The 12,099-nt window shown below is 37.6% G+C and overlaps 1 protein-coding gene across 1 annotated transcript in view; it reads right to left on the bottom strand.

The window, feature by feature from the left end:
- Nucleotides 1-353: 353 nt before the first annotated feature.
- Pkd1l1 (polycystin 1 like 1, transient receptor potential channel interacting) overlaps nt 354-12,099 on the bottom strand; it is a 145,503-nt gene continuing 133,757 nt past the window's right edge. The window contains exon 57 of the mRNA XM_071608980.1: nt 354-8,358. Within this exon, the coding sequence (XP_071465081.1) occupies nt 8,206-8,358 (153 nt within the window). The 3' untranslated portion in view covers nt 354-8,205. The remainder of the gene's footprint in view (nt 8,359-12,099) is intronic.

Here is a 12,099-nt window from a genome sequence, read left to right on the forward strand (position 1 = left end):
GCACTGTAAGCCTATAGGGTAAAAATAGTAATGCCTAGGATCCACAGTGCTAGAAGGGAAGACACACAAGCAATATGAAAAGACAAGGGAAGAAAGTGCCCCAAATAAATCAAGATACATTATTAGAATCCATAGCCAGCACAGCAGAAGATCCTTAACAGAAATACTTAAAATGAAAGAAACAATAAATCAAATTAAAAGTTCAATTGAAAGCACCACCAACAGATTAGACCACTTGAAAGATAGGACCTCAAAAAATGGAGACAAAATATATAACCCTGAAAAGAATGTAGACCACACAGTGAAAATGGTAAGAAACCATGAGCCAAAAATTCAAGAAATATGGCATAGTATAAAAAGACAAATGTTTTTATTTCTAAGACATATACGTTGACAAAATCTGCAAGAAAAAGCTTTTCAATGTACAACTTCAAAGTATAAATGTGAACATACTCATACAATTAAGCTTCAATCAGGATTTTTTATAATGTACTTATAAAAAATTTCAGAAATACTCTTATTCTTAAGTTCTAAACAGCTGGTGCTGGTTCAAGGACGTGATTTCACTGATCCTTAGGATGCAAGTGTGTCTTGAGGCTGTTGTGGCGGTTGTCATATAAGCCTATATACATGATGAAATCACAGAGAACCACATACACAGGGATGTAAATCTCTAAGTTCTTATGTAATGTGAAAGCAATTGGGATAACTCTTTCATCCTTATAGGAAGATGGCTAAATAAGCCAGAGGACAGATAAATGCTTTAACTTAATTATAATAATAGCTAAAAATGCTTGTTATTTAAAAAAAGATTTTTCAATTTTATGTTAGTTCAAAAGTAGGACATGTCCCATAGAATTCATACTTCAGATTTTGAATTTTCATTTGTCCCAGGCTAGCAATATGCAGCACAACACCCTCTTGATGGGGCAGCAGCAGTGAGTGGCAGCTCCCCATGAGCCACAGGATCTTGGGGGGAAGCAAGTAGCACACTGCAGACCACTGTGCTTCTAGGCACGTGGTGTGGTATGTGCATTTTCAATTTGAGATGTTTTCAATTTATGGTGGGGTTAAGTAGAGGAGCATCTATGATGTTAACCAGGCAGAGCTCGGGAGACCGTTGAACATTTCTCATATGAATTGCTATGGGAACTTCCTTTACAATGTACAGAAGAATGGCAATTTAAATAAGTTAGCTAAGAAGAGAGGAGACACTGTGTGAAGCAGTGTCACCTGTTAATTTTTCAGAAAAACAAGTTTTAACCATCAACACATAATCAAAACTTCCAGTCTCCTAAATACATTAGAAATATACTGTAATCACAGCAAAATTGACAAATTTCGCTCTAATTGAAGCCAGAGCTCTTTACATATTTGAACTCGACTTGTTTTCACATTTTCTTGCTATACAAATGTTTCTCTTTCTAAGGCATAGCTACATTGACAAAATCTGCAAGAAAAAGCTCTTCAATGTACAACTTCAAAGTATAAATATGAACATCCTCATTCACGTAAGCCTCAAGTCAGGATTTTTTTAATAATGGGCTGGTAAAAAATTCTTAAGTTCTAAACAGTTGGTGCTGGTGCAAGGAGGTGATTTCACTGATCCTTAGGATGCAAGTGTGTCTGGTGGCTGTTGTGGTGGTCATCACATCAACCTATACGCATTATGAAATCACAGGGAACCACATATGCAGAGTTGTAGGGGACTGGTGTGGGAAATCTTGTTCTCAGCCTTTTGATACAAATTCTTCTAAAGATGATTAATATTTGCTTCAGGTCCATTATCTGCACTATTTAAATAAGCCACAACTCATATTTTCTTTTCTATTTGTAAATTGCTTGAGGTTTAAAAGATAAACCACATGTCCCTATCCTAAATGAGCTTGAAAATCAAATTTCCATTCCTCCATTTTTTTCACTTACTGTTTTAATTCAGCCCGTTCTTGTAGGAGCTCTTCGAACTCACCTCTAACCTCATGACCAGTGCCAGAGGTTCGTAAAACTTCCAAAAAAGTCTGAGATTTCTGACTTAGTGCATCTATTTCAATGTCTTTTTCTCTAATGATATGAGATAAATTCTCCAGAGTTTCTCTAAACATATCTTGATCACTATTTTCAAATTTGGTGGACAATTTTTTATTTTCTTCTTGAAGTTGGATGAGGGCTGCTTCTCTGGCAGCGAGTATATCCTTCATTTTCTGATGTTCTGCTTGCAGTTGGGTATTTTCTTTTGTCTTCTCATTCAAAACAGCTAATATTTGTTCTCTTTCCATAGTGAAGGTCTGCAGTTGCTGCTGAAGGGAAATGGCATCCTGGGTGTAGGAACCTGAATAAATTTTAGCCTGAAGAGCTTGTATCTCCACGTCTTCCTGCTGGATAACTTGAGTGAGTTTACCAACTTCATCTTTGGACAGCTGATCAATCTGTTTGGTTAAGGATATATTCTTTTCATTTAGAAATTGAGTCTCAAGTTCTTATTCTTGGATTCCTTTCACTAATTTTTCAGTTTCATAGTTATACAGGTCGTGTTTTTCACTTCCATTTTCTATAGGAAGGCTTTTAACTTTTGTTTCTTGAAAAATATCAGAATTGTCTGAGTGTTGTGCATGTCTTCCTGCAACTGCGCTTTTATCAATGGTTTTCTGCAAATTCTTAATTTCCTCATCTTTCTGCTCCATTACAGAAGGCTGCAATTGACTACATTCCAGCTTCAAGTTTTCACACTGTTCAATTATTTGTTACTTTTCCACACTGAGCTGTTCTTTCTCTCTCTTCAAGGCATCTGTCATTTTCTGCCAAAGATAATTTTTTTATTTATGTTTTTTATTTGATCCTTAAGTTCTTCCATGTTTGTTGCAGACTCTACGTTTTTAGTTTGTAGAACCTGATTAGTTTTTTGCATCTCACATATTTTAGACTCATCAGTTACTGTAACTCCTGAGTCACCTCGATATACCAGATTTTCAGTTCTTTCTTGTCATTTAATTCCTCTTGATACCGGCATCTTATCTCTGCCAGTTTCTGTTGATGTGCATTCTGCAAAATTGACATTTCCTCTTGATTATTATCAAGGCGTTGACTTTGGTTTTGTTCAAGTACCTTAATAGCATTTTGTAGTTTGCACATTTCACTTTGATCAGAATTATGTGTTCCCTTTGCCTGAGCTATATATATCCCTCTAATGGCTAACTTGAGATTCAAGTCTTGAAACTTCAATTGACAGTCTGTTGATTTCTTGTTGTGATGAAATGATATCACCGAGGTCCATGTCATCATCAGGAAAAGGTGAACAAAGATGACTGATCCCATAACCATATAAAGACCATTCAGTGGTTGCTGGTATACCACCAGCTCCTGAATGTACTGACTGTAGTGTGGACAACACATCTTGTAGTGCGGACAACACATCTTGTAGTGCAAACTGTCTTGCTTTCAGGCAACTGAAAGTAGTTGGGGTAAGTGAGGGACGCCAAGCTGTCCCCGACCTGACCCAAGGAGTGGCCCAAGCCAGACCCTAGGCCTCTAAACCAGGACGACATCTCAGCAATTTCAGTGAGCCACATCCGTCTGTATCCACCTCCACTTTGAACCTCCTAGAGTGCTGTGGTGTCAATTATGACCCAAGCACCAGAATTCCGCAAAGGGTGGGGCTCGTGCCAACTGTTGTGTTTCACCTGGAAATGCAGGGGCTTGGCCTGGGCTTGCACCAGGGACTTGCCCCCAGTGGCCCAGTCACTCCACGGGTCTTGGCTCCTTCCCTCCACTTTCCTCCCTTGGGCTTGAGTGACTTCTCCCCAGCGTTGGGGACTTGCCCAGCTCACAGGCTGCTGTAATTTTCTTTTAGTAGTTATACAATGTTTTCTTTTATAAACTAAAGAATTCACAACTTTGCTACATCATATTTTGTTTGCATATAGCCCAAATTCTGAGATATATATCTTTTTCATATGGGTTGGATCTTTCTTCTTTTCTGTTATAAATGAATTATTTTTATCTTAATATAATTACATTTAACACATATAATCATAAAAAAGAGGTTGGAGCTATAGTTTTTATTGCTATTGATTACCTGATAGCATCGAAACAAAATTTTATATAAAAAGAATGCTACAGCAAACAAACAAAAATAAATTTTTTAACTGCTACAGCAAAAACACACACACCAAAAAAACGGGGGCGGGGGGGGGAGGAGGAGTCAAAATACCTGTAGCTCTATATACCAACTTTTTTCTTTTTCTTTTTCCCAGCAAATACATGACTTCTTTTCAAAAAGGCCACTTTGTAAAAGTAAAAAGTGTTTATGGCTTCTTTAAAGTGCTAAATCATCTCTGCCTTGAGAATCACCTACTGCTTTAAAAGGTCCTTTAGTACAACCCTGGCGCTATTGTCGGGGGACACTGGCAATGGTGTAAAGGTGGGCATGAAGTCTGCGACGGGATTCAAAAGGAGATTCCCAGGCCCACCAGGTCCAAGTCCATCTAGGCTAATGAGTGGCACAGCCGCAGAACGTGGTACCAAGAATGGATTCACAGCTGCTCTTCTACCAGCTCTGAATTCTGCTGCATCTTTCAAACTTCTTGGTACATTCTCACCTTCCTTTCTCCTTCCTCTGGAGTCTAGACATTTCATGGCAGGAGCAGAAAGTTTTGGTGGTGGAACACATGAAGGAGATTCTGTTTCCAGAAATTTAACAAAAAGTTCTGAAAAAAGAACTATTAAGCAGACATTGCTCATTCAGTCTCAAAGATGTGCTGGGGACATTTTTTGATCCTCCTCTAAGCCAACCCATCATCCACTTAGTAACACCACCATCATCTCCATTCAACAACTGCTCCATTTCCCTCTTTTGAATGTCCAGGATGCTTTCCATTAACTGTAACACTTCATGACGCTTACTTTTCAGTGTATGGAAAAGCCCAATGAACAGGTTTCTCATTAGGGCTTTGTCCACTTTTCCTTCTGTGCCATTTTCTGAGTCCATCAATTTCTTTTGTGCATCATTCAACATTTCTTGTTGGAGCTCATTTTGCTTTTTAAGTCCTTCAATCTGTTCTTCCTTTAGATGTAACTGTTGTGTAAGTCTGGTTGCTGAATCCAACACACCATTGGCTTCATCCAAATGTTCCTGTAATAATAATGCCTCTCTTTCTAGGTTTTCTGCCTTTTCCTTCCATTTGGTTATATGTTGTCTTTCCTTTTCTAATTCAGCCAAATACATAGCTTTTTATTCTTGTTGGAAACGCTATAGAACCATCTACAGGTTAGTTAATGACATGGCATACTGCTTTCCTTGTTCCTGGTAGATCGAAAGCTGCAGTGCATTCTCATATCTCTCTTGGGAGAGTAAGCACACCTATTTCTGCAGGGACTCTACTACCTGCACACTGGCTTGATGACTTGAATTAGAAGAGGAAAGTAGCTTTTTTTCCAATAGTGTGACTTTCTCTGTCAGGTTCATCTCTGTCTTCTCTGCAGCCCAAGTTTCCTGGGTGTAAGAATCTTCTGATTCTAAAAGATGGCTCCTCAGTCTTTGTACCTCCTGATTTAACTGTAATTCTTTGTCACATAAGTGTTAAACCTCTTGCTGGAGGATCCTCTTTTCCATCTGTTTGTTCTTTAGGGACAAGGTGAGTTGGTCTGTCTCCTGATGACATAGAATGGTCTTCTCCTGCATGGATTCAACTGCATTTAAAAGCTGATTTAATTCCCCAGCCTTGCGCTGTTCCATTTCTCGTAACAGTTTCTCAAAGGCAAGAGCTTTCTCCTTCATCAACTTGTACTCCAACTCTTGTTCTCGCAGCATCACAGAGAACTTCAAGTTCATCTCTTGTAATGCTTGATACTCCATTTCCTTTTCTTTGGATGTTTATATTATTTTTACATTTCCCCCTTTTAGTTGAGAAATGTCCATTTCTACAATTAATATTCTCTCCTTGAGATTTGTTATTGCTTGCCTCAACAACTCATTTTCAATCACTTTGTTAGTGAACTTCGCATTTGAAGAAAGTATCTGATCACTTTTGGCTTGAATTAAGAGGTCTTTTTCTTTCAGTAAATTTTGTAACAGATCTTGTTTTTCCTTGAGCTGTTTAATTTCAGAATCAGTTTGTTCATGTTCTGTCTTTTCTCTCTTGGAGGTGGCAGCAGTTACATCAGACAACCTATGGTAATTCTCCTAGAGAGCTCCTTAATGGTGGCCTCTTTTTCTTGCAGTGATTTTCTCAGCTCTTTGACCTCTGCTGACTGGGAGTAAGTTGATGAGGTAGAGGAGAGCTGGGGTGTAATCATATCAAATTTTCCTAAAAAGAGATTTTTGCTGCTGCAAAGTTGCCCTAGGTACAGCTGCACCTGGCCTAATATGTGCCCAAAATGTTTGAGTTTGATTTCGTTCAGCTCATAACAGTGGATGAGGCCAGTGTAGTCTGCTTCTAATTTAGAACTGTTACCACTGTCAACCAAAACTTGGGCTTCAAGTTGAACAAGGTCTTTCTCGTGTTGGGCTGACTTATGATGCAGATTTTGGAGATTTGTCATTACCTGTAGTTTCCATTCCTCCATTTTTTTCACTTGCTGTTTTAATTCATCACATTGTTGTAGGAGCTCCTCGAACTGATGACTATTAACACCTGGAACCTCATGACCAGTGCCAGAGATTCGTAAAACTTCCAATAAAGACTGAGATTTCTGACTTAGTACATCTATTTCAATGTCTTTTTCTCTAATGATATGAGATAAATTCTGCAGCGTTTCTCTAAACATATCTTGATCACTATTTTCAATTTGGTGGGCAATTTTTTATTTTCTTCTTGAAGTTGAATGAGGGCTGCTGCTTTGGCAGTGACTATATCCTTCATTTTCTGATGTTCTGCTCCTGCCACCTGCCATATCACCTCTACCTCATTTTTAATGATAATAAACTTGAAACTTTCTCACTAAGATCATGAACAGTCAAGGGTATCCTCTCCTGCTACTCCTTTTTAACATCTTACTGAGTTCCTAGCTAATGTTGTAAGTCAAGAAAATGAAATTATAGTTTAAGACCAATAGAGGATTGGGAAGAAAGATAACCTTGCTGGTAAGGTGTCTTCTACTTAGGGAACATCTTATAATTTTTACCTTATTCTATGTTGGTAATTAATATCTTTACAGCAAAAGTCAGGTTACATCCAACTACTTCAGGTGTCAAATCAGCTTTGACACCTTTCTACCATGTTGAGCTCACATATCTTGACACATTAGGAAGGTATCAAAATTGATTTATTTTAATATATATTTTTTTGGTTGTAGATGGACAGAATACCTTTATTTTATTTTTATGTGGTGATGAGGATATAGCTCTGATTGTCATGCATGCCAGGTGAGCACTCTGCCAATGAGCCCCAGCCCCAACCCAAAACTGATTTTTTTTTTAATGGGTGAGAGTGTATTTCAGTGGTAGAGCACTTGCCTACCAGGTATGCAGTCCTGGGTTCAATCCCTCCAACACCAAAGAAGATGATTGTTTTTTGTTGTTTTAGAAAGAAGGATTTCATAAAGATGGTATCATAAAGAAAGATTATAATTAAATTATGAAATGTATTGGGTACTATTAATCTAAACCACACTGAAGGCAAAAATGTGAATGCAGGTCCCCAAATCAAATTTTTACCAATTACCAGGGAAAGGGCTTATTACTACTACTGGGCTGGGGAGGATGATATTGAAGATAGGAAACTCCTTTTCCACATGTATGCCTTGTAAACCTAATGTACTTTTTTGATTTGTGTAATGAGATGTTCTTGCTAAAGACTAGACTTGACTTATTTATAAGACTAGGACTTATATGACCTAGACTTATTTATGAGACTGGGACTTCTAACTTTTTTTTTTATAAATAAGTTCTATTCTTATTTATTTACTTACTCACTTGAAGCATAGCTTTTAAGCTATAATTTTAAAAGCAGGTGTATACAGGAAATGTTGCTTTCCTCCTATTTTTTTTTTTTTTGAAATATCAGGCTGTCTGTTTTACCTGCTAACTTGTGGAGTGCTGATGCTCTCTGCTCTGTCCTGTGCATCCTGTGGTTACAGGCAGCATGTAGTGTATGCTCTGGCGTGGAGTGGCATGGCACTGCCCTGGCATATAGAGCTCTTCCATCCAGAGTTGAAACCTAGGGGCAGCAAGGATTTTTTGTTTTGTTTTGTTTTTACCAAACATACCATTTATTTGCTGGGGACACGGCCTTTTCTGGGCCCTCTGGGGGAGTATGTGAAGCTTGGACAAGGGAGCCTGGATCCTACTTGGCTGCTCAAGTGAGTCAGGCCATGGATTTCTTCATACTGCAGCTTCATGACAGCATCTATTGGAATAACATTCTGTGGAGTTTGAAAAGTAAGATATGATTATTAGTAACAAAGAAATGAAAGGAACAAGATGGGAGTTAAAGAACCTGTTAGCCAGAGGACAGTGTACCAGCAGTAGTCCCTCCCAGTGACCTGCTTTCAAACATCCATCAGGAGGAATTGCCTTGGTTTGTTCTCTCCATGGGGCTGAAGGGAAGCAAGCTCTCCATGGGAGGTAGTGTGTCTGGCTCTGGTGCTCAACCCTGAGCTCCTGATCTCTGCTTCCCTCAGGAGCCCTGTCTTTCTCTGGTTTTTATTGCTACAATGGAAGACCACAGACTGGCTAATTTACAAAGAAGTGAGGTGGGGTTTTTTAGCTTATTTTTTATTAGTTCCAATCAGTTATATAAAAGCAGAAAGCTTTTCAATTCATTGTACACAAATGGAGCACAACTTTATGTTTTTTCCATTATGTAGAATCACACCACATGTACAGTCATACATGTACCTAGGCTAGTGATGTCTGTCTCATTCCAATATCTTTCCTACTCCCATCTCCCCTCCCCTTCTCTCCCTACCCTTGGCTCAATCAAAGTTCCTCCATTCTCAACAGCCCCCCCCCCCCATTATAGATCAGCACCCACTTATCAGAATATCACTCCCTTGGATTTTGGGTTTGGCTTAATTTGCTTAGCATGATATTCTCCAACTCCATCCATTTACCTGTAATTGCCATAATTTTATTCTCTTTTAATGCTGAGTAATATTCCGTTGTGTATATATACCATTGTTTATTTATCCATTCATCTATTGAAGGGCATCTAGTTTCATTCCACAGTTTAGTTATTGTGAATTGAGCAGCTATAAATATTAATGTGGCTGTGTTTCTACAGTATGCTGATTTTAAGTCCTTTGGGTATAGACCGAGGAGTGGGATAGCTGGGTCAAATGTTGGCTCCATTCCAAGCTTTCCAAGGAATCTCCATACTGCTTTCCAGACTGGCTGCACCAATATGCAGTCCCTACCAGCAGTGTATGAGTGTGCCTTTCCCCCACATCCTTGCCAACACTTATTGTTGTTTGTATTCTTGATAGCTGCCATTCTGACTGGAGTGAGATGAAATCTTAGAGTAGGTTTGATTTGCATTTCTCGAATTGCTAGAGCTGTTGAACATTTTTCCATATATTTGTTGATTGAATGAACATCCTATTTTGAGAAGTGTCCGTTTAGTTCCTTGGCTCATTTACTGATTAGGTTTTTTTTTTTTTTTTGGTGTTAATATTTTTGAATGCTTTATGTATCCTAGAGATTAGTGCTCCATCTGATGTGCTTGTGGTAAAGATTTGCTCCCATTCTGTAGGCTCTCTCTTTACCTCACTGATTGTTTCTTTTGTTGAGAAGAAGCTTTTGAGGTTGAATCCATCCCATTTATTGATCCGTGGTTTTAATTCTTGTGCTGTAAGAGTCTTATTAAGGAAGTTGGTGCCTAATCCTACATGATGGATATTTGGGCCTACTTTTTCTTCCATTAGGAACAAGGTTTCTGGTTTAATTCCTAGGTCCTTGATAAACTTTTGAGTTGAGCTTTGTGTATAGTGAGAGATAGAGGTTTAATTTCATTTAGTTACATATGGATTTCCAGTTTTCCCGGCATTATTTGTTGAAGAGGCTATGTTTTCTCCATTGCATGTTGTTGGCGCCTTTGTCTAATATAATATTAGACAACTGTAATTATCTGCGTTATTCTCTGTGTCCTCTATTCTGTACCATTGGTCTATAGTTCTAACTTGGTGCCAATACCATGCTGTTTTTGTTACCATTGCTCTGTAGTATAGTTTAAGGTCTGGAACAGTAATGCCACCTGCTTCACTCATCTTGCTAAGGATTGCTTTGGTTATTCTGGGTCTCTTATTTTTCTAGATGAATTTCATGATTGCTTTTTCTATATTTATGAGGTATGTCACTAGGATTTTGATTGGGATTGCATTGAATCTGTATAGTGCTTTTGGTAGCATGGTTATTTTGACAATATTAATTCTGCCTATCCAAGAACAAGGGAGATTTTCCCATCTTCTTTCTTTAGCATGCTGTGGTTTTCATTGTAGAGGTCTTTCACCACTTTTGTTCAGTTGATTCCCAAGTATTTTATTTTTTTGAAGCTATTGTAAATGGGGTGGATTTCCTAGTTTCTCTTTCTGAGGATTTGTCTCTGATGTACAGAAATGCCTTTGATTTTGGGGTGTTGATTTTATATCCAGCTGCTTTGCTGAATTCATTTATTAGTTTTAGGAGATTTCTGGTGGAATTTTTTGGGTCTTCTAGATATAGACTCTTGTCGTCTGCGAAGAGTGATAATTTGGGCACTTCTTTTCCTGTTTAGATTCCTTTAATTTCTTTCATCTGTCTGATTGCTCTGGATAGAGTTTCAGGAACTATGTTATATAGAAGAGGTGAAAGAGGACATCCCTGTCTCATTCCAGTTCTTACAGGAAATGCTTTCAATTTGTCTCTATTTAGAATGCCGTTGGCCTGGGGCTTAGCATAGATAGACTTTCCAATGTTGAAGTATGTTCCTGATAGCTCTAGTTTTCTTAGTGTTTTGAACATGAAATGGTGCCTTTTTAAAAATGCTTTCTCTGCATCTATTGAGATGACCATATGGTTCTTATCTTTAAGTCTATTGATGTGATGAGTTACATTTATTGATTTCCATATGTTGAACCAACCTTGCATCCCTGGGATGAACCCTATTTGATCATGGTGCACTATCTTTTTGTATTTGATTTGCCAGAATTTTATTTATTTTTCCATCTATATTCATTAGAGATATTGGTCTGAAGTTTTCTTTCTTTGATGTGTCTTTGTCTGGTTTTGGAATCATTTGAAATCAGAGCTGAAATCAATGAAATTGAAACAAAGAAACAATTGAAAAAAATTTTGTCAAACAAAAGTTGATTCATTATAAACAAATAAATAAAATTATTAAACATTAGCCATGCTAATGAAGAGAAGGAGATAGAAAACTCAAAATACTAACATCTGTGATGAAAAGGAAATATTATGACAGATAGTACAGAAATACAGAACATAATTAGAAATTATTTTGAAAATTTGTATTCCAATAAAAGAGCAAATATTGAAGGTATTGACAAATTTCTAGAGGCATATCATATGCCCAAATTAAATCAGAATGATATACACAATTTAAACAAATCAATTTCAAGTAAGGAAATTGAGGATACCATCAGAAGCCTTCCAACCAAGAAAATCCCAGGACTGGATGGTTACACAACTGAGTTCTCCCTGAGTTTTTACACAACTGGTCATTGTATTTCCTATTCTCTAAAAATTTCATTTGTCTGGTCATTTGTTCGATTTCCAACTCACATGTACATTCAAATAGATTTAATTAAAATAATAACTGGTAAGCAATGAAAAATGTTAAGTAACTTAAATAATTCTAAATCACTTGGAGGTGGTTTGATTTGGGGGGAGAAAGAAGGGATCTGGTTATCAATAGAAATATATTACTATTTAAGTTCAATAACAAACTTTTTAGGACTTTCTCTAGTTTTAATTGATTTAAACCCATTTCTTTCCTGGGATATGGTTCCTTTTTAGATACACAGGTTATTCCTGACTTACAATGATTAGACTTAGGATTTTTCAGCTCTAAAGTGAAGCAAAGGCAGAGTGCATTCAGTAGAAGCTGTACCCAGAGCTGTGGCTCTCAGTCAGCTCCAAGATCTCAAGGGGAAAAGGTTGATATTCTA

The sequence above is a fragment of the Marmota flaviventris genome, chromosome 1 (genome assembly GCF_047511675.1).
Source record: "Marmota flaviventris isolate mMarFla1 chromosome 1, mMarFla1.hap1, whole genome shotgun sequence".
NCBI lineage: Eukaryota > Metazoa > Chordata > Mammalia > Rodentia > Sciuridae > Marmota > Marmota flaviventris.